At 37.6% G+C, this 27947-nt stretch overlaps 1 protein-coding gene across 1 annotated transcript; it reads right to left on the reverse strand.

Annotated features, from left to right (window-relative positions):
- Window positions 1-1296: 1296 nt before the first annotated feature.
- Window positions 1297-27464, reverse strand: DIS3 (DIS3 homolog, exosome endoribonuclease and 3'-5' exoribonuclease; the record flags this gene model as incomplete). Its single annotated transcript, XM_080689617.1, has 21 exons — window positions 27047-27464; window positions 26059-26216; window positions 23094-23287; window positions 22526-22599; window positions 19979-20146; window positions 19200-19364; window positions 17280-17393; window positions 16907-17044; window positions 15977-16123; window positions 15500-15616; window positions 14918-15019; window positions 14113-14177; window positions 13941-14025; window positions 12177-12304; window positions 8147-8233; window positions 5757-5913; window positions 3602-3816; window positions 3331-3499; window positions 3066-3224; window positions 2012-2134; window positions 1297-1380 (listed from the first exon to the last, which is right to left on the reverse strand). Exons 1-21 carry the CDS (start codon window positions 27272-27274, stop codon window positions 1297-1299), a joined length of 2877 nt encoding a protein of 958 aa, XP_080545743.1. The 5' UTR covers window positions 27275-27464.
- Window positions 27465-27947: the final 483 nt, after the last annotated feature.

Consider the following 27947-nt stretch of genomic DNA (forward strand, 5'->3'; position numbering starts at 1 on the left):
CGTTTTCCTGCAACTATAACAAGTTCGGTCCCAATATATGGATGTTTTCCTCAGTAACAGGAAACTGGAAAAATCACTGAACAATTACTAAGTGCTTACATGATGGCAAATGTTGTAATTACACCCACTTAATCTGATTTCTTTGCCAACCTTTTTTCACTAAAATGCAGAAAAGGCTGTGTTGTAGTTACACATCACCCCTATGACAAGTTGAGAGATACCACTTACATTTCTGAATTACTGTTACTTTGTGTAAACTATGCATACTTGATGTGTAAAACCTCTATAATGCCTTGACACTCCTTTCTTCCTTGAAGGAAGAAAAAGTTTACTTGATTGGAGAACCTAGTGCACCATTAAGTGCTTTAGAAACTTAAGTAAAATGTTTTAAGGCAACCCTATCCCCAACTATTCTTGGAAACACCAGCTTAATAATCTGGTCAGTCATAGAAGTATTCAATCTGGCACACTAAATAATATGACTTAATCTTTTCAATATATCCTTAATTTAATCCCCCTGCCTGATAGAATCTAACACACTGCAATTTAAAAGCCATTATCTTTTTAATTTTATAAGTAGATTCAGACGTTTCAAGTCACACATCCATTCTTTCTATAAACTCCAGTGCTATATTTTGGGGAAACACTGGAGCTTGAAGGTCAAGGATGAACACAGTTATTACCTAGTAAAAAAAGATTATTTTCCCAGTCAGGTCAAAATACCCAGTTTTTTGTCTTCCTACCAATTCCCAAACATTCACGGCGGTTCAAGGACCACTAATAACATACAGGAAACTTTTTAATATAGTAAGGGAATACTTAACAAAAGGGAAATTAAAATGGCAAAGGAGATTACATACTAAACACTGACAGCTTTCAAGAGTTACAAAGGATTGTTCTTTGCTTCTAAAAATGTCCTATTTTCTTCTGCAGGAAAATGAGTTTTTTTCCTACAAATATTAATCAAAGTACTTATGCAAAATAATCTGCCCTTCAATGAGCAGATGAGTGTTCCATTTAAATGATCTTTACAGATCCCTGAAGTTGCTATCCTGTCACTACTTAAGTGATGGATATTCAATTGAATTTTTCTGCATAAATAATTCTGTTCAAACCAGCAACAAAATAGTATAAGACTGACATAGTCAACAGTTCAATAAAAATGCAAATTTTAAAAATTATGAAAATGTACTTAGAAGTAACAAACTACCACACACTTAGGCTTAGAAGTATTCTCTCAAGTTTTTCTTTTTTTTTAAAGGAAACCAGTTCTTGAGATTCTTTTGTTGAATGTAGCTACTTTTCAAGCTTCCTCTTCTTTATCTCTGGCTCCTCAAGGTTCACGTGTGAAGGCTCAGAAGGAATGCTTATTCCTGGTATCTAGGATAATGCAAAAGGGAAAATGCAGTACTTAGAAGCATAAAATAAGAAATCTCACTCTCTTCCTCCACTGCCAGTTTCATTTTTAAAAGGATGTAGTGAGGCATTATAAAGGTTTTACACAACCAGTATACATACTTTACACAAAATAATAGTGATTCAGAAATGTAAGTGGTAGACACAATCTCAACTGGTGAAAAGCTTGCCACAGGGACAGTGTGATTTTAACTACAACACAGCTTCCGCACGGCCGAGTCAGCCGCGCAGACCACTGTGGTGAGCCGAGCATCAAGGCCTCCGCGTGCTGGGCAGGACAAAGGTTAAGAACCTTATCTGAGGTGAAACACCTACCCTTGACTTTCAAAAGTGCAGATTCCACAAACCTTGGAGCAAAAAACTAAGAGATGAAAGACGGTTGATTTTGGCACAAAGGGCCTCAGCGAAATCTGACCCCTGGGATGCTATGACTGAGGGAAATCAGTCAGAAAAAAGAATGTGCTATAAAATATTTGGACTCCACCCTGCTTACAGGATTCTAACATGAAAACAGAAAACAAATGTAACTGCATCCCTCTCACAAAAATAAGGACTGTTTGTTCCATAACCGCCAAAAGATTAAGACTGTTCTCACCTGTGGTTCTACGAGGGCCATTCGGATTTTCTGATGCTGAAGATTAGATGAATCCAACATGATTTTCACTTTAACTTTATCAAACACATGGAAAACTGTACCTTCTATTTTAAGTGAAGGTGTCTAAGGGAAAAAAAATGCTTTTGTCATCCTCACCTGCTTCTTACACTTGTGATTCTGTTCTAAGGCATTGTAGTTCAACTTTCATCCTAACTTAAAATTTTAAATTTAAAAATTACCTCAGTATGTATAAGCATCTAGGTGTTCAATATAGTAAAAACAACTAACTTAACAGTCTCACATGAATATAATCTATTTATGCATCTTCCTCCTTTCACTGCTGTGGTCACAATATATACTCCTTAATCTCAAGATTTTCACCCCAATAATAAGCAGATTATTGGCTTAGTAGAGAAACACAAAGTACTTGTGCAGATATTACTGTTTAAGTATTTTTAGAGTTGTAATTCTATTAAGTTTAGGCATGTAAGGAGTATGTCAGATAAGAGACCTGGAGGACTTAAAAATAATTTCCAGCCAGGTGTGGTGGCGCACGCTTGGAATTCCAGTACTTGGGAAGCTGAGACCGAAGGAGTGCAGGTAGGGGGACAGCCTCAGCCAATAGTGAGTTGAGTCAACCTAGTTTCAAAACAAAAATAAAATAGGGTTGGGGGTGTATCTCAGAGGTAGAATGCCCCTGGATTCGATCCCTATTGCCACAAAGAAAAAAAACATTCCTTCTCTGAACTACAAGCAACCATTTACTCCTTTACTTTTTCCATGCACTTAGGATAACACTTTACATGCTACAAAAAAAAAAAAAAAAAAAAAAAAAATCAAGGACAACATTTGTATGAAGGAAGATAATAATGAGGTGAGAAATTGAGTATGACCATAGCTTAGTTGCCATAATTAACTGGATTTTCTGGCATGTACTTAAGAGATTTAGAATTAAAAAAAAAAAAAAAATTTGTACCCTTCACAGTTACTACCATTTTGAACTGTCAAAGAAAAAGTGTATCCCTCTTCAAGGAAACAAATAGAAATACTGTACCTCATCATCATAAATAAGATGTGGCTTCGTTTTGTCCTTTTCTTCAAAAAAAACAGTACCTTCTAACCCATACTTCGGAATTAACACCACAATAGCATTTTTTCTTACAAACAGAATATAGGCTTCTTCACTTACTATTCCTTTGCTTTTGAAAAATAACTGTAAAATAATATAAGACCTTATTAAAAATTATCAATATATTTCAAAATGCTTGAAGATAGCAGGTGAACACTTCATCTCTCTAGCATCAACAGGAGGCAAATACCTGGGTATGAAAAGCCACTGATGCACGTTGAGCATATTGAGCCATTTTGTGCCGATAATTGAGATTTTTACATATTTCTGCAAGCTTGTGTTTGTCTGTCAACTCTGGGTATGTACAGTCAGCCCCAATAGCCACAGCCAACAGCCGATGAACAATAATGTCTGCATATCTAGATGTATGTAAGAGAAATGAAAACCGTGGAAAATTAGTATAAAAACTTTTGCTTAATAATGAAAATTAACTATTTTCTATCTCTAATGGAAACAAATACCTTCTGATAGGAGAAGTGAAATGTGTATATATTGGGGATGCTAAGCCATAGTGATGAAAATCATTATCCATTCCAGAACAGAAGTAAGTAGCTTGCATCATACAGCGAGTGGCTAATATTCTTAACAGAGTGTTTAAATATGGGAAAGCAGGAAATTCAGCCCGGTCCAAAGACTCAGCCAAGGCCTTGGCTGTATCAGTCTTAATTTCCAAATTCTGTAAATAAAAGGGAGGGAAAAAGCATCATATGAGGCATGTCTAAATCAGTCATACAATGTCTTCCAAATAAAACTAAACAGATTGAACAGTGTTTTTAACTGGATAATTCAGGCTCTCATATTTTATCCTTTAGCCAGAAGGACTAAAAATAACCCTTAGTAGGTAGTAACAGTTTTGTGCAACATCAAAACTTCAAATTTCCTGAATGCAGTTAAAGACATTGAAGTATCAAGATTGTAAAGATGTTGCAAAGGAAAGAAAGATGGTGGTAGCAGCAATGCTTGCTAATCTCTAGGGAGGAGACAGGGAAGAAACTCATTCACTGCAGATTACTTCCTTCCATTCAAAGTAGAAGTAAATGAACTGGGTATGCTGGCGCAGGTCTGTAATCCCAGAACTTGAAGGTTGAGAGACAGGAGGATCGCAGGTTCACAGCCGCCTCAGCAACTTAGTGAGGCCCTGTTTAAAAAAGGGGGGATGGACGGTCTGGGGGCTTAGCTCAGAGGGACAATGCTTCTGGGTTCAGTAAAGGCCAGAAACCCAGAAACAAATTGAACTGGTCACTACAGCTCAGTCCAAACAATGTTCTAATGCAGTTAGCTTCTTTATTCTACCTTGGGGGGATACATCAAAAATAAATACTCCTTCAGAGCTGGGTGTGGTGCCACCCGCTTGTAATCCCAGCATTTGGGAGGCTGAGACAGTAGGACTGCGGTTTGCGGACAGCCTCAGCTACTTAGTGAGGCCCTTTGCTACTCAGTGAGACCTTGTTTCAAAATAAAGAATAAAAAACAGGGCTGGGGGTGTCACTCAGAGGTAGAATGCCCCTGGGTTGATGAGTCTCATTACTTGCTGTGGCTATCCTGGAACCTGCTACCCTCCTGTCTCAACCTCCAAGTACTGGGATTACAAGTGTGCACCACCACGCCCGGTTGAAGCTTGTTCATTCTAATGGATTCAGTAGGTATAGGTATACTACTATAAAGGTTTCAACCAAAGGCAGAAACGTACACCATCCTATTAGAATAAGTCCTGAGATCTAACGCCACTCCTTCCAAGCTCTATTCTAGACAAGAAAGACAGAGCCTGAACATGATCCAAGGAAACCAAGCTAGAGTCACCCCAAGAGTAAAAAGGCCTAAAGGGAAGCCTACTAACCAGCAGCAAGGGATATGCAAGGCTGAAAAAATGGTGGCCTTTCTATGTATTTCCTCTTTTTGATGTATGCAATAAACAGCCTTCCTTTTTTAGAGACATGATATAAAGCGTGCTTAACTGTGTTTAAGAGACAAAACAAGTTACTTGTAAATCTATAAAAGTAGGCCATTCGTAGAAGTCATGTATAATAGAAAGCATCAGGGAAGATCTTTACAGGTCTAGGATACTACAAATAAGTTAGTTTAGAACATTGGGCTATAGCCTAGGCTGCTCCTTAAAGAAACCAAGAGATTATATTTAGCAGATATCAATGTAGGAAAACATGACCAGACCTAAGGGTTGGTTTGTTTTTTTCCCCCACGAAAAGAATTACTGGCCTAAGCAGGGCATGATGACACATGCTTTTAATCCTAGTACTTGGGAGGCTTAGACAGGAGGATTGCAGGTTCAAGGACAGCTTCAGCAAGTAGTAGCAAGACTCTCATCAACCTAGTGAGACCCTGTTTCAAAATAAAAGTAAGTTAGGACTGGGGGTGTAGCTTGGAGGTAAAACACCCCTGGGTTCAATCCCTAGTAAATCAAGTAACAACAAAACTTTTATGGAAAGGTAAATATAAATTATTTTTAAACTTCTTTTAAATTTGGGATTGAACCCAGGGCCTTGCACATGCTAGACAAATGCTCTGCCACTGAGCTACACCCCCAACCCCAATATAAATTCCTTAGTGCAATGGATTATAACACAAATATAGATGATTTTTCAAACCACAGGAACTTACCTTGGACTTAGCTGCCTTAACAAGAATTTCATAATTTGATGGAGGTGGAGCAGGATGTTTTCGAAGCAAAGCATGTTCAGAAAATTCTTCATGAATTTTTTTTGCAACAGAAATATTAGCAAGTAACATAAATTCTTCCACCATAGAATTTGTTTCTCTGCCAACAGAAAAGCATTAACCAAGGAAAGAGAATCTAAGACTTCTATACAACATATTTGTTGATGTTAACTTTTCTATTATATAATAATGGAAAGCATTTCCTATGTAAACATTCATACTTGTGTACATGGCATTTTAATTACCTATGGCTCTTTTCTCAGTTACTATACTAACAATCTATGGTCCTACTGTGTGAGCAGAGGAGACTATAGGTTAGAGGAAACTTTACAAATGTCATTCAAGAAAAAGGAAAACATTATTAAGTTTACTAAAATGTAAAATCTAAAATTAACCTCTATTAGTTGGGACCAAAAAAAATTTTATCTAAATAAAGATCCATAGCCTGGCATGGTGGCGCATGCTTGTAATCTCTGTGCTTGGGAGGCTGAGACAGAAGGATTGCACAGGATCGAAGCCAGCCCCAGCTCCTTAGTGAGGCTCTTAGCAATTTAGTGAGACCCTGTTTCCAAATAAAATATAAAGTAGGTCTGGGAGGAAAGCCCGGAGGTAGAAAGCCTCTGGGTTCTACCCCCAGTACCACCAATAAATAAAAAAATAAATAAATAAATCCATAAACATGAAGGTTTAATAAGAAGAATATGCTATTTAGGACTCATGATTTTGGCTAAAAAATAAAACTTTTACCAATATATCACTAAAATGAAGGGAACATATTTTTAATAGTTAGTTTGGATGCTAATTATGCGCTAGGCATTGTGGCGAATGTATATTTGGATACATATACACAATCATAGCTAATCTTACAGAAGAGAAAATAGAGCATGTTTAACAGTATTCCCTTGCCAGAAGTTAAAGATAGAAGTACTATCAGAATCTGAATCCACAATCTGATGTCAAAGCTCCTTACCAGGCTGATATTGTTTTTATTCTGTGTCATTACTTTAACTATGTTCTTAGTTCAGTTTAATACATGATCTACATTCTGTTCTAAATAGTGCTTTCATTATCCCATGTCACTGAACATGAATTATTATATCTGTCATTTGTGTTTCCATTTTTAATAACCCTTAATTTCTTGACAAGATTTCTAAATTATTAATTTTTAAAAATATTAGGAAGATCTCCAATTTTATGGGGGTATTCTCTTAGAAATGTGATTTTTCTTCTTGGTAAAAAGAACTGAAGGATACTGTACTTTTGGCAACCTTTCTTCAAGAGAGCTTTAGTACTGAGCTCATTGTTAGTATTAACATCAGATAAGTATATACAGACATCTTCCCCAAGGAACTTTTGTATTTTTTACAGAACTGGGAATAGAACCCAGGGGCATTCTACCTCTGAGCTACATTCTCAGCCCTATTTTTTATTCTTTATTTGGAAACAGGGTTTCACTAAGTTGCAAAGGTCCTCACCAAGTAGCTGAGGATGTCAGCAAACCACATCCTCCTGTCTCAGCCTCTCAAATGCTGAGATTACAAGCGTGTGCCAACATGCCCAGCTTCCAAGGAACTTTTAAATTTTAGCTCTGAACAACATATTGGTCCTCAGTAAAACCTGAGTATAGTCTGATTTTTAACCCTTGATCATCTACTAGAAAAGTATACAAACAAACATAAACATATAATGTTTAATTTCAAAATTACATTATAAACATTAACTTAAACATACTTTTGCTTCATAAATCTTAAATCAGTAAGACGACATCAATAGCTAGCTTTTTATAACACCCTACAGAGTAGGTGCCATTATCAATCACATTTTACACACACAAGTTGAGGCACAGAAAGAAGTCAAATAACTTATTAGAAGTTGTACAGATAGTAGGAGAGAAGTGGGAACCAAACCTAGAGTCTGGCTTCAAAGTCCTTAGTCTTGGTCGCTATACTGCCATAACTCAATATAGTCTACACTAAATTCTTAAAGTAATTAATCAGGGCTATACTTTATTTACTAGAACTATTAGCAGTCAAGTTCTAATACACCATACATCAAAGCTAATTGAGTCAAACTACAAATTTTTCTATTATAATATCCCAGTTTTATATAAGAAAAGTAAAAAGTGAGATCATATTTACTTTTCTAAATATTTCATTAGCCAAAAAAATCCATAGAATCATTACTCTAATAGAAATATGTATTTTGGACATAAATGTTTTGGTCACACACATATATATGCATCTCTATATCTCTATCTATACATATATATACATATATATCTTAGACTTTTTTTGCATTTTATCTACTGTCCATCAAAAAAAAAAATCACTTACCTAAGTTCTTTGGTCTGCAGATCTATAGGATCATGAGTTTCACTGTCTATGTGGAATCGAACTTCTGGGGAGGAAAGAGTCAAAGCCCTAAATAAAAATCAGAGTGGTAAATTAGTCAGATGAGCCAATAACAGGGACAAAATTGAGGAAGCGATCCCTTGAAAATAGAAAAACGACCAAGCCGGGTGTGGTGGTACACGCTTGTAATCCCAGTATTTGGAAGGCTGAAACAGGAGGATCACAGTTTGCAGACAACCTCAGTTACTTAGTGAGGACATTTGCAATTTAGTGAGACCCTGTTTCAAAATAAAGAATAAAAAATCGGGCTGGGGGTATAGCTTGGAGATAGAATGCCCCTGGATTCAATACCTAGCACCACAAATAACAACAACAACAACAACAATATGATTATTTTAAAAACGACTATCAAGTGTGCAAGAATTGTTCTTCTGAAGAGTTTATAACATCTACTAAGTTTTATGTTCTATTTTCATGAATAGCTTTTATAGATTTATAGATTTAAAATAAATTTAATAAGAGCAACATAACACAATCTGAGTCCCTGCTCTTTTAAGTTTTAGGTTTACGTCTTGTTTCATTTTGCTTCAACCTAATCACACTCTATTACTAAGCTGAATTTTTATTTTGAAACATGCTCTCACTAAGTTGCCTAGGTTGATTTTTTTTTTTTTTTTTTGGTGGTACTGGGGTTCCTGGAAACCATTCTCCCTCCGGGCTACACTCCTAGACCTATTTTATATTTTCATTTGGAAACAAGGTCTCTTACGCCAGCGTGGCTGGCTTCAAACCTGCGTGATCCTCCTGTCTCCCACCTCCCAAGCGCGGGGATTGCAAGCGTGCGCCACCACGCCCAGCTACGTAGGTTGATCTTAGCTTACAATCCTATTACCTCAGTCTCCTGAGGAGCTGGGGTTATAGGTATGTGCCACCATGACTAGCTTGAGGGTTTTGAAAATCTTCTGTACCCCAAATGTAAGTTTTTACCAGGCTACATATATTTGCAATCACTTTACAAATGAATACTTACAGTATTCTATTTAGTACAGAAAAAAATATCTTGAAGTAGTAAAAAATGTAGAGAGACAAAAAGGACACTGCTATGGGTAGGTTAGTAACATCAGAAGATGTACAGTTGAAAAGTATATTCCACACAGATTCAACCTACAGAGGAGAAACTGATAAACCCTACCATTGATATGTTCTAGGGACTGAGGGCTATTAATACATGAATGCTGTGCATAGGTAATTTACTATACCAAGGTGCTTAGGTGCATGGGTCATTTAATGAGTTGGCAAGTTCTCCCTTGAAAAGTAAACTCTCACAATTCTACAGAAATATCCAATGTTTCTTTGAACCTTATGGTACTTTCATCAAGTCAGCTTCAAATCGACCAAAACTAAGATTTCTAATGAGGCCAGGCAATCATGAACATATATGAAGAGAATAAAATAAAAAACAAAAAATATGATGAGATGGAGCAAGTTTAGTAGGATTCTTAACTACTTTTCAGCTGTTTACCTTTATCAGGAGGGCTACAGAAGGAGCACTAGAAGGGGAATCTTGACAGATGTGTGTATTTGTGGATATGTAGTACTTACAAGGGTCTACATCAAATCTGTGTTTTAATATATTTTGACCTAAAAAGCAAAGCAAACTACTCATATTTTGATTCTTTTCTTCAAAGAACACTTACCATGTTATTTCTAGTAAAGAATATTAATAGTTTAAGCTGGCAAAAGATGCTTTTTATACTATTGTATTCTCCAGCTCCCTAAGATTTAGAAGATTTTATCAGTAGATGACTGTCTACTTAGGAAAAATGTATTTCATAGATTGTTTATAAGGTAGAAAATATCATTCCTGAGCTGGACATGGTGGCGCACACCTGTAGTCCTCGCTTCCCTCAGGAAGCTGAGGTGGGAGGATCACGTGAGTTCATGAATTCAAGTCCTACGATGTTACAAATCCAAGTTTATCTTTTCATTTAAAACCAGATATGGCTTCAATTTGTGTTTTACTTACTTTGTTTTTATTATTTATTTTTGTGGTGCTAGGGACAGAACCCAAGCTCTGACTCATCTAAGCCTGAATTCTGCTTCTGTGGTACAACCCAGCCCCACTTCGTTTTAAAATAAAAAGTTTCTAAGAATTATCTTTGCACAAACTTTTTCTGATGCTTAGCATACTGGAAGCCTGCAATAATAAAACATTTGTTAAATAGTGAATTGTTTTATGTCACAAAATAATTGAATTATATTCCTTTTATACACTTCTATCAAAGTGTTAGTGTTGGGCAAGAGTTTTACTCTACTTTTGTAACTTTCTTTAGGTTTTAGTGCATATGCATAATGCTTAGAGTCAAATCTCATATCTAAGACCATATGAAACACTACTAGAAAACTGAGTTTTGAGGAGAAATAGGAATGGCTCAGCAAAGCCACCTAGAATGGTGTCCAGTGGAACTTTATTCATTGATAAAAACACTGTACCTACACTGTCCAAATATGGTGTCACTAACCATACGTTGCTACTGAGCTCTAAAAGTGTGGCTGGTGAGACTAAGGAACTTTTAAATTTTATTAATTCTTATCAACTTAAATTTAAATAGGCACATTTTATACTTCAAGTGTTGAGTTTGCAACACCACAGAATTTTTAGTACTTATGACATTATCTTTTTTTTTCTTTTTTTTTTTTTTGGTGGTACTGGAGGTGGAACCCAGAGGCTTTCTACCTCCAGGCTATACTCCCAGACCTTTTTTTAATATTTTATTTGGAAACAGGGTCTCACTAAGTTGCTGAGAGTCTCACTAAGTAGCTGTGGCTGGCTTCGAACCTGCGCAATCCTCCTGTCTCAGCCTCCCAAGCGCGGGGATTACAAGCGTGCGCCACCACACCCAGCTTATGACATTATATTGATGAGCACCAGAAACCACCATCTGAAAGCCTGATGTACTTGGGTTCTATTGATATCTGTCTTTCAATAATCAAACCTTGCCAAGCGTGGTGGTGTATGCTTATAATCCCAGCATTCGGGAGGCGGAGACCCGAGGATCACGGTTTGTGGATAGCCCCAGATACTTAGCGAGGCCCTTCGCAACTTAGTGAGACTCTGTTTCAAAAAAAAAAAAAAAAAAAAAAGACTAAATCTAGGGCTGGGGGTGTAGTTCAGAGGTATAATGCCCCTGGGTTCCATCCCCAGTACCGCAAAAAAATAAAAAATAAAAAATAAATGAATAAATATCAAACCTCAAAGGAATGTTTTAACATTGCTTCAGTAAGTTTGGGTTCATATTCCTTAACTTGGTAGTTAGGCAAATGCCATGATACAATGGCTAAAAGATACTAATTTGCCACTAGCTACCGGATCTTTGGGAAGACTGTTTTCATGTAATTTTAAATCACTTAAAAAAAGGAGGAATTGGATTAAACAATCTCTGCAATCTCTTCCAGCTCTGAAATGCAATGAAGACTTTATAATTACTTAAACCTCTGCAATATAGAAACTATTTCTAATTAAAATTAGAAGTAATCCATAGTAGTCTTAAGAAGTTCTTATCTTCCTGGAATTTCAACATATTAAACACTGTATTGCTGAACCTAACTCCTGAATCATGTTGCTAATAACTAAGAGAAAGATAGAAGAGATGGGATGTTTCTATTATATTTCAACCTACTAGCTAAACTCATCACTATCCATAATAAAACACTATAAAGAGCCAGGCGTGGTGCCGCACACTTGTAATACCAGCATTTGGGAGGCTGAGACAGGAGGATCATGGTTCGCTGACAACGCTATTTAGTGAAGGCCTCAACTCAGTGAAACCTTGTCTCAAAATAAGAATAAAAATAGGGCTGAGGGTATAGCTTGGAGGTAGAATGCCCCTGGATTCTATCCCTAGTACTGAAAAAAACAACTACAAAAAAAGTGTAAAAACCCCAAAAGTTATCTTACTACCATAACAATGAAAAAAGTATCAAAATACATCTTGATACTTTTGAAACATACCCTTTTTCAATTCTTCCTTTTTTCAGAATTTTAGCTAGTTTATTTAGTCCACGGAGACTAATGGTAATATCATCATTCATGTTTGCTGAGTCAATTCTCATCTGAGCTTCAGCATACGTAAGAGAAGCCTAAAAGAGAAACCTTATATTAATATAATTCTTATAAATGATAAAAGATTGTTTTTCTGCTTTAACTATACTATTTATCTCTTATTATTTACTATTTAACCATATTAATTATATCACATATTTCTACTACATAAAAATCTATGATTTCACAAAACCCAAATCAATAATAAGAGAACCTCACAGTTGTAATACTTATACTTCAATCTATGATTCCTGGCTCCTTAACTCTTATCTTAAGCATTACACAACATAAGCAAACATATTAAAGTAAAGCACAATGGTTGTATTGTTAATAAACTGTTAAAACTTTCACTATTCCATATTTCAGTTAGTCTACATTTAGTTAATGCTAAAATAAAACAAAGCAAGGTCACATCTATCCTTTGAAATCCCTTCCCAGATGATTATTACTTCTCTACTCATTGGCAGATAATTAAGAAGGCTGTTAAGAATCTAGGCATATTTTGCAGGAAATCTACTAAACTAAAATTGAGTACCTAAAAATGGCAAAGATCATAGTAGAAAAAAAAGTAATCTCGCCGGGCGTGGTGGTGCATGCTTATAATCCCTGCGCTTGGGAGACAGAGACAGGAGGATCACGCAGGTTCGAAGCCAGCCACGCTGGCTGAATACACCCTGTTTCCAAATTTAAAAAAATATATAAAATAAGTCTGGGAGTGTATCCCGGAGGTAGAAGGGTTTCCAGGAACCCCAGTACCACCAAAAAAAAAAAAAAAAAAAAAAAATCAACCTAGGTGTAGCTCAGAGGTATTCCCTTGTGTTAAAACTCAGTACCACAAACAAAACAAATCAAAACAAGCAAAAAAATCTATGAAGACTTAAACAATTAACACTTTACTGTTAGCCTAACACTTCTTTCTTTTCCAGCCACTAATTATCAGAAACAAAATGAATGTTGCTATATTGAAAAGAAAAACAGGTTAAGTTTAGATAACAGATCATTATAGTAAAAGGGGTTTGGTAAATGGTGGAGGAGTATCGGAGCATGATCTTGGGGTAAGTTCTATTGGAATCCAACTGTAATGTATAATATTATATTTTCTATGAGAAGATATAAAAAAGGTGATGATGTGCATGCTATTTGTCAAAACACCAACCATTTCTAAATAGGAATAACTCCAACTACTAGGAATTGAGTTACAGCATAGGATCATATATTTGGTTTCTTCAAGTACATAGGCTTTTTAAGTTTCTGAAAACAGGACAAATAGCATATAAACTAACTTCTAAACATCATAAAAAATTAAGTCAATAAGCTGGGTGTGGTGGTGTACGCTTGTAATCCCAGTACTTGGGAGGCCGAGACCGGAAGATTGTAGGTTTGTGGCCACTTAGGGAGGTCCTCCACAACTTAGTGAGACCCTGTTTTAAAACAAAGAATAAAAACTGGGGCTGGGGGCATAGCTCAGAAGTAGAATGCCCGAGTTCAACTGCCAGTAAAGCAAAAATAAATAAACAAACTAACAAATAAGTAAGAGAAAAAGAAAGCACAGCTAGATTTTACTGTAACAATGGAGGAAAACTTAATTTTATAGGCCTACCTTTTTAAAACAATTTAGGAAACTGTTAAAAGTACCAAAGACTTTAAACATTAGGGGTGAGTCATAAAACTAACCTTTGAATTAATGACACTTTTCGTAAATCTCGTTTTTAAGATTTCAGCATTGTGATTCATTTCCCAAATACAGGAAAATGCCAGCCTATGGGGAAAATAGACAATATTTGTTGATAGGATCAGGTAAAATAGTAAAATATGACTTTGTTATCCAAAAAATATGCATAAGTACCTGTCAACGTCACATCTTAGAGAACATAAGTTCGAGCTAAGCAACTCAGGAACCATGTCAATCCTCTGTAACAACATAACAGTTTCAGGGAACATAACTACATGCATGCTTATTTTTGGTGCTACTTTCAAATAACAAGTGAAAGGAGAACAAGGAGAAAAAAAGTAATGTTCAGTCTTTTCAACAAGAAGGAATAAGAAAATGCCAAATAAAAAGTCTGTTTGTAGAGAAAGACCTATATACAAACTTATTCCTGAAGACAAGTAAAGAGGGAAAACTGAACTTTGCATCAGTACATCCAAGTTTAAGTTCTCTATACTAATGACATAGCTATCGTCTGAAAACTTGAAAAAATCTCTCACCTGTGCAAGCTGGCACTTGTAGCACATACAAGCCCCACCAGCTCTATGACCAATTCTTTCTCCAAAGCATAACAACAAACTATATGTTGCCTTAAAAACTCTAAAAGAGACTGAAGTATTAAAGAAAAAAGGGCTGCATGGAAAACTCTGACCATGAGCCTTCACAGAGGAGGTGTACTGTACTTTACTCTCACTTCCACATATTCTATGTAAGTTTATGGGAACCATATATAAAGAAGGATAGATGCTGCCCAGTTCATATCAACTACATCTACTTATTATCGGAACTAGTAACAATAAAAAACTGCAATACTTTCAGTGATTTAGGTCACCTTATTCCATGTACTTTCAATAGCTAAATTATGTACTATTTTAAATTGTAACTGTCCAAGAATCTGAAAATGCCTAAAAGTGTTAAAATAGTTTAAACTCAACACACTTACCTTTTCACAAAGATACACAGTCGTTCCTCTTCTGGCTGATTCTTGATCCAAGGCATTTCCTGGCCTGATAAAATGGCTAACATCAGCAATATGAACACCAACCTTAAAAGATAAAAATAAAAGGATGCCCATATGGCCTTATTAATAGGGTGGACATACCAATGGAGTTTCAAAGAGAAAAAAACTCACCGGGCGTGGTGGCGCACGCTTGTAATCCCTGCGCTTGGGAGGCAGAGACAGGAGGATCGCGCAGATTCGAAGCCAGCAGCGCGCGCTAGCTTAGGAGACCCTGTTTCCAAATAAAAAAGTAAAAATAGGTCTGGGAGTGTAGCCCGGAGGTAGAAGGGCTTCCAGGAACCCCAGTACCACCAAAAAAAAAAAAAAAGGAAAAAAAAGAAAAGAAAAAGAAAAAAGCAAAAAGCTTGGCTTAATTGAAAAAAAGGACTCTACCATGTCAACCTCTGACAAATACCCATTAGTTTCCATAGTTATAACTTCACATGAAGTCACATAAGTCACAAATTCTATCTGGAGTCAAAAAACAATTATATTTAGGTAAGAATGTCATTATGCTATGAATACCTCCAAATTTCCATTTTTGAGCTCTCTACAATGTAGAGCATCATCTATATCAGTACATCCTGGTGGATCCACACTACACACACACAGATGCCTCAGGTCTTCTCGGTTTTTCATGTCCTAGAAGATTACATATGATAAAGAAATGAAAAATTATTCCGATGGTACAACTGCAACACAGCTCTTTTGAAACCAATAGCACCTCTATAAAAATAACTAAGCTTTAATGGCTTGATAGCCAAGCAAGATTTGTACCCTAAATCCTTGCGTATGAAAAATTTAACATATATTAATGTCTGCTGCCTACAAAAGTTCTTTTAGTAAAACAGCAAATGATTTGTGTAATATTTAATACTGCTATAACTAAATAAATGTGGTGGAGGAGGGACTAAGTTTCTTACATATTTAGTATCACATATATAAGTTCAAAAGAGCTAGGATATAATATTATAAAGTCAGTATGAATTCTTTTCATCTTACCTTTTCAGTTATGCTCCAGGGCATCTTTGGAAGGAAGCTAAGAACAGCCTGAGAAAAAGGCTGATGGGGAACATCATGCTCAAGTAACAAAACTTCTGTTTCAGTCTCTTTCTCTCCAACATCGCCTAAATTTTTTACAAAGTGTCCCTAAAACCAAAAGGTATTATTAGATATACTTTACAGCTAATTTGCATTTTATAATCACATTAAATTCTTCAGCATTTTGTATACTGCCTCAATAGTTTTAAATGTTCTTGTAACCACTTATTAAAAATGACCCTTTGGTAAATTAAAGCTGAAAATGATATGACTTCTCAACTCATTCATGATGGAGACAACTTCGTGAAGGTCCAGTTCTTGTATCACAGAACATCTGTTTATTTTTTATTAACTTTCAAAGCAGCTTTAAAATTTGTTGATTAGAATCTACTTAAAGCCGGGCATGGTGACTAATGCTTGTAATCCCAGCGTTTGGGAGGCTGAGACAGGAGGATTGCACAGGTTCGAAGCCAGCCTCAACTACTTAGTGAGGATCTCAACAACTTAGTGAGACCCTGTTTCCAAATAAAGTATAAAAATAGGTCTGAGAGTATAGCCCAGAGGTAGAAAAGCCCCTGGGTTTCACCCCCAGTACAAATAATAATAAAAATAAAAATAATTATTATTATTATTATTTAAGATTGATATTGTTTTCACAAACTCAATCAGTAACATTGTTTAGCAATTTGAATAAAAGTAACTTCTTGATTTACCTTGGACTCTCATAAAATTAATTTTGAAACTGAATTGAAATTAGACAACTTTTTGAAATATTCCTAAATTTCAGCACAAACTGCACATAAAAGCAGACTCTACTTTCATGACAAGCAACAATATTATTCACAAATCACTAACTAAATAGCCTCAAGTAAATTAATATTTTAAGCTTACGTTTGGGTATCTGGAATGTCTGGGCCAACCATCAATAGCGACAATAATTCTCCGTCCTTCTAATGTAGAAGCCTGTCTGGTTTCTATCCGAATCCGAGGGATTCTCTTATCAGCAGGTGTAAAGAGGTGTCTTCTTGACTAGAGAAGATTTGGGCAAAGAGTTTTTTTGGTTTTTGTTGTGGTGCTAGGGATCAACCACAAAACCTCTGCACATGCTAGGCAAATGCTTTACTACTGAATTGTACTCCAAGCTCAGGAAAAAAGAGATGTTACATATACATATACACAATCTGGGAATAGGAACAAAGGGGGGGCTGTAAGTTTTACTGAACGCTTATAATTTTTTATAAAGAGTATCATGCTCTTCACTCACCTCCTTAATCTCAGACTTGGAAAGCATGCCGCAATAAGGTCTCCAATTCCGTTTAATTATTCCTACAACTTTGCCTGTAGGTTTTAACATTTTTTCATTTACAGCAGTCTTAAGCTGAGATATAAAAAAAACATCTTTAGTTACTTTTCCTCTATAGTAATCAGGCAATTTCTCTTCAAAATTAGGATATGCGCATAGATACTAATACATTCAGGTAGTAAGGAAATTATGACAGAAAACTATAGAATCTTTATGCTTCAAAATTCTAGACAAGACTATGCCAGACCACACCATGGAAACTGTTCCATAATAATCAAGCATTACAAAAATGGACAAAAAAGAATAAATACAACTGATTATTTCAGAACTAGTCAGTCTTATTTACCGACGAAAACAAGTCGAGGAACTTAGTAGACTAGGCTTTTACTGCTAGTTTATACTAATCAGCTAAGTTATATGGTCATAATAACTAGCTCACTTGGGATCTTTATTAAATTCATCAAAAAGGGATGTATCAGTAAAGATTACTCTTTAATATAAAAACTCAAAGAATGTTGACTATTTTAAATAAATCTATAGTATTTTATCTCTAAAACTATCCAAAGGCCTGGACCCTAGGACAATGTTACAATAAGACTCCCTGAGAACTTAACTGGTGAAAAAAGAAGAGCTACCAATGTAGTGTGTACTCCAATTATACCATAATTATACAAGAGAAAAATAAAAAGCACTGGAATTAAGTTAGTTCATAAATAAGTTAAAAGCATATCTTCATAATAAGTATGGTAGTACAGATGGAATAAATGAACCTGTCAAATACAATTGGCCCAGAAGAACATTATGCCGAGAAAATTTTAACATTATATAAAGACATTTCAGAAAAATTTTAATTTGCACTTATTTAAACCTCAATAATTCAGATCTCACACTTGAATGTCAGGGATTCACAGTTTAAATTAGAACACTAAAAGAAAACTAGTTATATACCTAGAAGAACAAAAATGATGCCAGGCGTGGTGGTGCACGCTTGTAATCCCAGCATTCGGGAGGCTGAGACAGGAGGATCGCGGTTTGCGGCCAGCCTTAGCTACTTAGTGAGGCCCTTCACAACTCAGTGAGACCCTTTTTCAAAAGAAAGAATAAAAAAATAAAAAAATGAAGCTGGGTGTGGGTGGTGCACATTTGTAATCCCAGTACTTAGGAGGCCGAGATGAGAGGATAGCAGGTTCAAAGCCAGCCTCAGAAATTTAACAAAAGACTCCCAGCAACCTAACAAGACCGTTTCCAAATAAAAAGCAAAATCAGTCTGGGGGTTTAGCTTGCAAGTAGAATGTCCCTGGATTCAATCCCCAGCACCATAAGAAAAATAAAGAACAGAAATGAACTGACTATGCGATATATTAAGCTTACAGAACTATCAAATCATTCGATAAATCTGAAAACAACACGGCTTGTTTCCATTTCTCCAAAGCTGACAGGTTAAGTTGTTGTAGGAAGCCAGGTCCCCGGAAAACAAGAGACAGTGGCCTGAGCAGGAGCGCAGGTTACTTTATTCACCTGGTGTGGCCCAGTGACCAAAGCTCTGAATCTGAGCCCCTAGCTCAGAACACGCTAGTACTTTTGTGCATTTTTCACACTTAATTTTCGGAGTGGAGGGGTGGGTGTGAGATCTGTTTTGCCTGGGGTAAGCAGAATGCAGGAGCCCAAGAGCAGTTGTCTGTGCATTGTTTCTCTTTGCTCTAGCAGGGTCATGCCCCGCTTTGTTCACCTCAGAGGGGGTCTGTGCAGGAGGCCCTCTTCTTCTGTCTTGTCCCTAGGTTTCCAGCCAAAAGTTGTCTTCAAGGATGCAGCTGGGCTCCTGATTCAAAATAGTAATTCAGTACTACACAGGGCAAAAAGAAACCCTGCCTGGTTTCATACCATCCGTTCTCTCTCCTCTTCTTTCTCCACATCATCTTCATTTTGTCCTTCGTCAAGTAAAACCACAGAAGACAGTGCTACCCACTGACTCTTGGGGAACAGCTCCACGGCCACAATATCTTCATGAACAGCTCGGTTTAAATGTTTAAGTCCTTGTAAGAGTATCTGTTGAAAACAATTAATGGTATGTGTCCAAATATTTTTACAGCAATAATGGGAAGACTATCCAGTGGAAGCTCGTATATGTTCTAAATATATGCAATTTCTATTTCTCTTTTATTTATCATGTTCCTCGTTCTACATTCTTAATTTCTAAATAAGAAAAAAAAAAAAACCCCACAAAATATGGATTGCTCCAAAGATACAAAGGGACTCTGGTCAAGTAAAAAAGAATAAGTATTTTCATAGTTTGTAGAAGATTAAATGAAATGCTGCATTCAAAAAGAAGAATACCTGAAAACAGAGAGTTCTCCATAAAGTAGTTGCTATTTGTTATAAAGTATGTGAAGCCCTCTATATGTTAGGCGAATAGTATTTACCATAACTAGTCAAAATATGTAATATGGAAGCATCCCATTTTCTATCAAAAGCAGGTTAATAGTTCTAGTTCTTTCCTTCAATAACCAATTTTTCAAAGAAATAATTCTATTAGTATTTATGACTTCTTTTAAGCTGATAAACTGGAAAGATAAGGTAAATTAAAGTTCTCTTATAAATCTTAAGGATTTATTAAGCAAGATAACAAAAAATTTTCAGCGTATAGGAATTTACACACTTGCCTCTTTATTTTCTTCTGTGTCTCCATGAATCCATACTGTAGCTTCTAAGTAATTTTCCCTGCTAGCTCTGAACGTTCCTTGAAGGTATAAACCAGATTTTATACCTTGTTGTAGCTTACTTAAAGGAAGATGCTCTGAAAATATTATTTTTCCACTTTCAATTTCAGTCTGTGAAATAAACAAAAAATACAGTTAGTAAGCTGGGCATGGAGATGCTCGCTTGTAATCCCAGCATTTGGGAGGCTGAGACCAGAGGATCGTGGTTTGAGGACAACCTCAGTTACTTAGTGAGGCCCTTTGCAATTTAAGGAGACCCTGTTTCAAAATAAAGAATAAAAAATCAGGCTAGAAGTGTAACTCAGAAGTAGAATGCCTCTGGGTCCCATACCCAGTACCCCAAATAATAATAATAATAATAATAATAATAATAATAATAATAATAAATGCTATTAGTAAACCTTCTGTTCATTTAGTATACAACTATCATTAATGTCAGGTGATGTTTAAAAAGCTGTACTATAAGCCGGGTGTGGTGGCACACACTTGTAATCCCAGCACTTGGGAGGCTGAGACAGGAGAATCCCGCAGGTTCTAAGCCAGCCTCAGCTTGCTTAAGAGACCCTGTTTCCAAATAAATACTAAAATAGGTCTGGGAGTGTAGTCCAGAGGCAGAAGGCCCCTGGGTTCCATCCCTTGTACCACCAAAAAAAAAAAAAAAAAAAAAAAAAGCTGCTGCTAGACCACTGCTCTCTGAAATGACTTTTTGTGATGAAAAAAAAATTTTTTGTGTGATGTCAACATGGAAGCCACCAAGCACAAGTTTCTCTTGAGTAGTTCAAAGATGGATAGCACAACTGAGAGAATGAATATTTAAATACAAATTACTGTTTTTATAGGGGTACTGAAGACTGAACCTAGAGGCATGCTACATCTTGAGCTATATCCCCTGTCATTTTGATTTTGAAACAGGGACTCTCATTGAGTTTCTGAGGGTCTCACTAGTTGCTGATACTAGTCATGAACCTGTGATCCTCCTTTCTCAGCCTCACAACTACTGAGGCTATTGGCGTTTGCCACTGTGCCCCGCAGTAGATTAAACAGCCATATACAACTAGTGGCTACTTATTGACAAGGCAATCCTAAACCTGTATTCCAACAATCAAGTTCAGTTTTGATCTTCTCACTTCATTTCAGTTTCATAAAATAGCTGGTTAAATACAAGCAGGGATGGAAGAATTGTTATAAAAACTGGATACAAAGCCGGGCGTGGTGGCGCACACTTGCAATCCCCGCGCTTGGGAGGCTGAGACAGGAGGATCACACAGCTTCACAGCCAACTTCAGCTACTTGTGAGGCTCTCAGCAACTTAGTGAGACCCTGTTTTCAAATACAAAAAATACAAAAAAATAGGTCTTGGAGTATAGCCTGGAGTCAGAAAGCCTCTGGGTTCCACCCCCAGTACCATCAAAACAAAACAAAACAATAAAACAACTGGATGTGTGTATAATGTTCCGTTACATAAAGCAATTCTCTAACAATAGCTATCATAGCTATATACTAGGCAGTGAGGTAAGACTTTTATTAATGTCAGTTACTATCTTGTTTAATCCCATAACAATGCTATGAAGTCATTATTGCCATATATACTTCACATATGTAAATGAAAAACAAAGGCTCGGTGTTTAATCATTCCACCAACAATCTTTCTCACATTGGCTACTGCTGTAACCCCTTCCTTATCTGTCTCTATTCTTGACACATTGTCTTTCAGACATGAGAGTGGTCTTACAGATAAATACCATTTCTGATCATTGTCCTCTGCTCCCCAACCATGTCTCAAGCACTTTAATTTTTCTTCTTGGCAGACCCTCTTGGTGATCTTTATAATACCCCTTAAATATTACTGACCTATAGAATAAATTCAAGGTGCTCATTATCCGGCCCCTCCCCTTCTGTTCTATTCTGAGAGCCTTCCCTCTTCTTTGGGGATTTAGATGTCAACCACTTCTTTATTTCTCAGACACCTACTACTTATTCACAAATCAGCCATGAGTCCATTCTTTTTTTTTTTTTTTTTATCAAACAAATAGAGACACCCTGTGCCCAGCCTTGTTTTAGAAAGTCAATTCTCATTTAGGAATCATATTTTAATAAGCCTATTATAGTCACCCTTTTTTATAACCCAACTCTAATTCTAGCTTACTGACATAGCAATTTTTAAATTTGGTACCTATAAGACTCATATTCTAAGGTGGCTTATGTATTTATTTATTTATTGATTGATTGATTGATTGTCTGGGTCTGGGGATGGAACCCAGGGGCATTCGACCTCCGAGCCACACCTCCTGCCCTATTTTTTGTTCTTTATTTTGAAACCGGACCTCACTGAGTTGCAGAGGGCCTCACTAAGTAGCTGAGGCTGTCCGTGAGCCACGATCCTCAGGTCTCAGCTTCCCGAATGCTGGGATTACAAGCGTGTGCCACCACGCCCGACCTAAGGTGGCTTTTTAAATATTTTCACTTTTCAAAAACAGAACTGAAACATACCCCTTCTTCAGACAAACAAGCAAGACGATCTATGAGTTCAGGGTTGGCAGTTAGACTCTTTATATATTCTTCACCTGAAAAATAAGTTGAAGTGTTCCTAATAAATTCAAGTGTCATCAGGTATGGCGGCGGCACGTGCCTGTAATCACAGCACTTGACAGGCTGAAATAAGAGGATCACAGGTTTGTGACCAGTCTCAGCAACTTAGTGAGCCTCTTAGCAATCTAGTGAGCTCCTGTTTCAAAAATAAACAAAAAGGGCTGGGGTGAAGCTCAGAGGTAGCATGCCTTGGGGTTCAATCCCTAGCATTCTCCCCATCCCCCCACATACAAAAAATAAATTCAAGTGTCTTTTTTTCTTTACATATGAAAGAACACAGACAATCTTCTTTGTGACAGTACATCTGTCAGTTTGAGTTAGCTTCGAAACTCTGAAAATTTACAAAACATCACATGAAATTATATGGGAACAGGAAAGCATGAGTCGTAAACATCTGACCACAGGCCTGATCTTAATTTTTACATGCACCTGCTAACAGGAAGTCATAGCTTCTACACTTAAGACTTACATGTGAAAGCTGGTATTCCTTCTTCAACAGCTTTCTCTTTGTTTTTCCTGTCATTTGTTATAAAGATAACTTGCAGCTGATTTTCTTCTGATATTTTCTTCAAATGTTCATTGTACCATTTTGCTGCTACTCGAATGGCTCTATCATTTCGGTCATTAGCATTTTCTCCCTGTTGCTGTTCTACATAGGTTTCTCTAAATGTAAAGAAAGGAAAAAAGAAACAACACCAAAAAAAAAAAAAAAAAAAGAAACGAACAGAAACAAGTATATAAAAGCTCTGCAAATATAAATGCTTAACAACCACTATACTGTACGTATTTCACTTGAATGTACAGACTTACACTTAAGAGAATAAATAAGATTCTTTTAGGTATGTATTAAAGACAACAATTTGCTTAGGAAAGAAAAAATTTATCTTATTAATGGGAAAATAAAAAAGCTCATACAATTTTATTTTACAAAAAGAAAATTTGAAGACTAATCTTTGTGTTGGGACACTGAATAATAATTTGTTAAAAGAAACTAATAAAACTTTATAGGCCTTATAATGAGACAGCATTGAAACTGTGGATTAATAATTACTAAATGGGTATAACAGTATGATTAGATGACTTATGACTATGTGATTCCATGGCTACTGAATACATAATTCATTAACTCTCAGGTATGTGAGCATACCTACCCATTTATTTACATCTGTTCTTCAAAGCCAAATGAAGATACAATAACAAAATTCAGTATAACCGCCTCTAGTGTTTGAAGGTGGTAGATTCAATATTAGATCTTTAGGCTTATTTATACTGATAGATTTTAGAATTTCTTCATTATCCCAATACCAACATCATCATATACCCAGTAGGGCTTTAAGCTTATCAGGGAAAGACATGATTAGAAATTTGAATTTGGTTTTAGTAAGGCTTGAGTAATAAAATCCAGATGAGGTTTGCCTAGTGTCCTCCGTGCCTCTCTAGTAATCCCAAAATTGCTAAGGCCTAGTCACAGCACTTGCGCTAACAAATCTGTTATCTTTTTTTTTTTTTTTTTTTGGTGGTACTGGGGGTAGAACCCAGAGGCTTTCTACTTCCGGGCTATACTCCCAGACCCATTTTATATTTTATTTGGAAACAGGGTCTCACTAAGTTGCTGAGAGCCTCACTAAGTAGCTGAGGCTGGCTTCGAACCTGCACGATCCTGTCTCAGCCTCCCGAGCGCAGGGATTACAAGCGTGCGCCACCATGCCCAGCTCAAATTTGTTATCTTTTGGTTCAGAATCTGATGAACTTGATCTTAAAAACTTTGTCTTTCAGCACTGAAACACATGCGATGTTTCTGGACATCAAGGAGATGCAAGGAGTAATGAGAAGTCTATAACTTTTTTACTGGTATTCTTTAATAGATCAATATTTAATTTAGAAATATAAAAAATTCAATTTTTAAAAAATTTGCATAAGCTAATGGATTTCATTACTAGAATCTATTGCAGTGATTCTTGATTAGAGGTTAAATTTTGTCCCCCAACCCTGCTCCAACACTTGGTAATGTCTGGGACATTTTGGTTTGTTACAACTCAATGGTGGTGAAGGGTTGCTATTGGCAACTAGTGGAAAGAAGTCAGGGATGGTGCTAAACATTCTAAAATGAATAAGATAGCTTTTCCACAACAAAATACTACAGAGCCTAAAATATCAATAGTCCACATTGAGATACCCTGATCATATCTAATAAAAGTCTCACAGATACCTATTAGAGATTACTTATATAACATCATAAATAGGCAATATCGTGCTGGATGTGGTGGCACACACTCATAATCCCCGCGCTTGGGAGGTGGAGACAGGAGGATCACGCAGGTTTGAAGCCAGCCATGCTGGCTTAAGAGACTCTGTCTATAAGAATATAAAAAATAGGTCTGGGAGTGTAGCCCGGAGAGAAGGGCTTCCAGGAACCCCAGTACCACCAAAAAAATAAAAAATAAAATAAATAGGCAATATCATATTTTCTGAGGCCACTCATTAAGTTCAAGCAAAGGTCTTGAACCTGAAACATAAGAATTCTATTTCTTAACATAATCTTCAACACAACCAGTTGTAATGCAGTAGTTTAAACTTTTAAATGCCCATTAATATATCCGCTTTGTATTCTGAATCTTTCATAAACTCAAATTTTATTACCCTGTTGATTATTCATGTAATATGATATTCCAGGAACCGATGAACATCGTCCAAGAGTCTATTCCATTCGTGTCAAAACCAATTTGAAGCCCAGTGTGGTGATCCATGCCTATAACCCCAGTATTTGGAAGGCTGAGACAGGAGGAGTGCAGGTTTGAAGCCAGACTCAGCAACTTAGTGAGACCATGTTTCCAAACAAAAAGTAAAATAAGACAGGTGTGGTTGCACATGTTTGTAACCCCAGCATTTAGGAGGCAGATACTGGAGGATCATGGTTCGCTAACAGCCTCTGCTACTTAGCGAGGCCCTTCACCACTCAGTGAGACCCTTTTTCAAAAAATAAAAAGACTAAAAACCAGGGCTGGAGGTATAGCTCAGAGGTCAAATGTCCCTGGGTTCTACCACCAGTACCGCAAAAAAAATGGTCTGGGGGTGTAACTCAGAGGTAGAAAGCCTCTGGATTGCGTCTCCAGTACCCCAACCCTCCCCCCCACACACACACACACACAAAACCCACAACAATTTGAAATGAATACATTTTGGAAAAAAAGTAACCATTCAAGCCTAAGAGTCAGTAACCCCTGGTTCTAGGCTTGACCTCAACAGCTTTTGTGACCTTAGTGAAATCCACTTAGCATTATTTTCCACAAAACTGGGAAGAACCACAGCATACAAGAACTACCACTTATCTTCAACAATGTCACAAACTATCCCAAGAACCTTCTCTCAAATTCGGCTTAAATCTTCTCTTAAATCCTATGGTAATGGGATGTTTAGTGTAAATTTCCTCTTACCTATGGTGCTCATTAGTAAATGTATAGAAATGCTTCTCTTGGTTATTAGTCACATCCCGGATTCTTTTATAAACAGGAGCACTTCGATTTCTCACTTCTTGGAGAACTGTTTGTAGCACAATTACATTCCTTATGGCAGGATCCTCGAGAACATCAATCTTTAAAAAAAAAAAAAAAGTTAATTTTTCATATATATATATATATATATATATATATATACATTTTTTTTTTTTTTTGCGGTACTAGGGATGGAATCCAGGGGCATTCTACCTCCAAGCTACACCCCCAGTCCTATTTTTTATTCTTTATTTGGAAACAGGGTCTCACTGAGTTGCTGGGAGCCTCAGTAAGTAGCCGAGGCTGACTTCGAATCTGTGCAATCCTCCTGTCTCAACCTCCCAAGTACTGGGATTACAAGCGTGGGCCACCACTCCCGGCTCCTTATATTTACTTTTAAATGGTCTCTGTCAAGACATAAAACCCCATCAATTTTAAGCAGTGGCTCTACATTAAACCATGAAGTCATTTTGCCATAGGAAAATTGACAACAGTCACTTCACCTTCAGACTTATTTGAAAAGCACGCCCGCAAACTGACCAATCACAAAACTTCGCAGAATAAAGGTTATTCATAAAGAAACGCTGACCCATATAGTTTGTGTTCCTAGGCACTTACAAGCTGCCTGGGGATCGCAAGCTGGAGGCCACAAAAGCCCAGGTCCCCGGCTTCCAGGCGCTTATAATCTAAGGTAGAAGAGACACCAGGAGTTAGAAAATTAACGTGTCTAAGAATCCAGAAACTGAGGAGAGTTGGAAAAAAAAATGAAAGAAAGAAAAAGCATATGGAAAAGAACCTAGGCCTGAGAAACTGGAAGCCTGGGTCTCGAAGGGGCTTGCCTCTCCTAATTCTGAGATCCTGCCAACGGCCCGCCTCCCTGGGCCTCAGTTTCCCTATCTGTCACACCTTCTTGTGCTGCCGCCCGACGCACCTGGTGCAGCAACACGTTAGTGTCCGGCAGCAGGTAATGGGGCCGCGGCCAGAGGCTGCTCGCGGGGTCCTGGGGCCGCGGCTCCAGGGCGGGCCCCTCGTGCGCCCCTCCGCACGCCGCGCACCCCGGAGCCCCGCAGCCGATGTCATCCCGCAGGTAGTGCTCGCGCACGATCTTCATCACGCCGCCCGTCCGGGTCTTCTTTAAGAACGTCTTGGACTTGAGCATCTTGCCTCGCGACGTAAAACCCCGACCCGAACGCTGCTGCACCCGGAGGTATTATAAAAAAAAAAAAAAAAAAAAGTCCACCCAAGAACCCACTCGCACAACTAAACTCAACCCAAGGTTCTCCACTTCCCGCCCCGGGAATACGCGAGACTAACGTTAGTTGGCGCTCAGAAGGCTGCAGTGATTGGGCGAGACCAATCCCGGGCAGATGCCACTTCCGCCCTTGTTCTAGCCGCTTCCGCCCTTGTCCTACGCCACTTCCGCCCTTGTCCTGGACTCGCCGCGGACTCCAGCTCCCAGCCTGCGTCGCTGCCGGAGGATCCTTGCGCGCCGGTTTCCGGCGGCGTGAGCCAGTCTCGCTGTGGCCTGCGTCCTCTCCCGGCGCCCAGGTGGTTGTCTTGGTTACGGCGCCTAACGCTCCCGGGCGCTTGGGCACCCGGTTGGGGGCTGCACCCTGCGCTGCTGGCTGGAGGCGCCCCCGAGTCCTCCTACTGTCCGCAGTGGGGGTCGATCCAGCCTTGGATGTGGAGTCATTGAAGCTTTCGAGGTAGCTTGTGGTTATCCATCTCCCTTTCTTTCTGCACGGGGCAGAGTTCTCCGATGGCGCCAAATTCGGGGCGTACCCTTCACCCCAAACATTGGGCAGCCCTGACCCTTCATGTTCTAGAAAGGG

The sequence above is a fragment of the Muscardinus avellanarius genome (genome assembly GCF_963383645.1).
Source record: "Muscardinus avellanarius genome assembly, chromosome: 2".
In the NCBI taxonomy this organism is placed as follows: Eukaryota; Metazoa; Chordata; class Mammalia; order Rodentia; family Gliridae; genus Muscardinus; species Muscardinus avellanarius.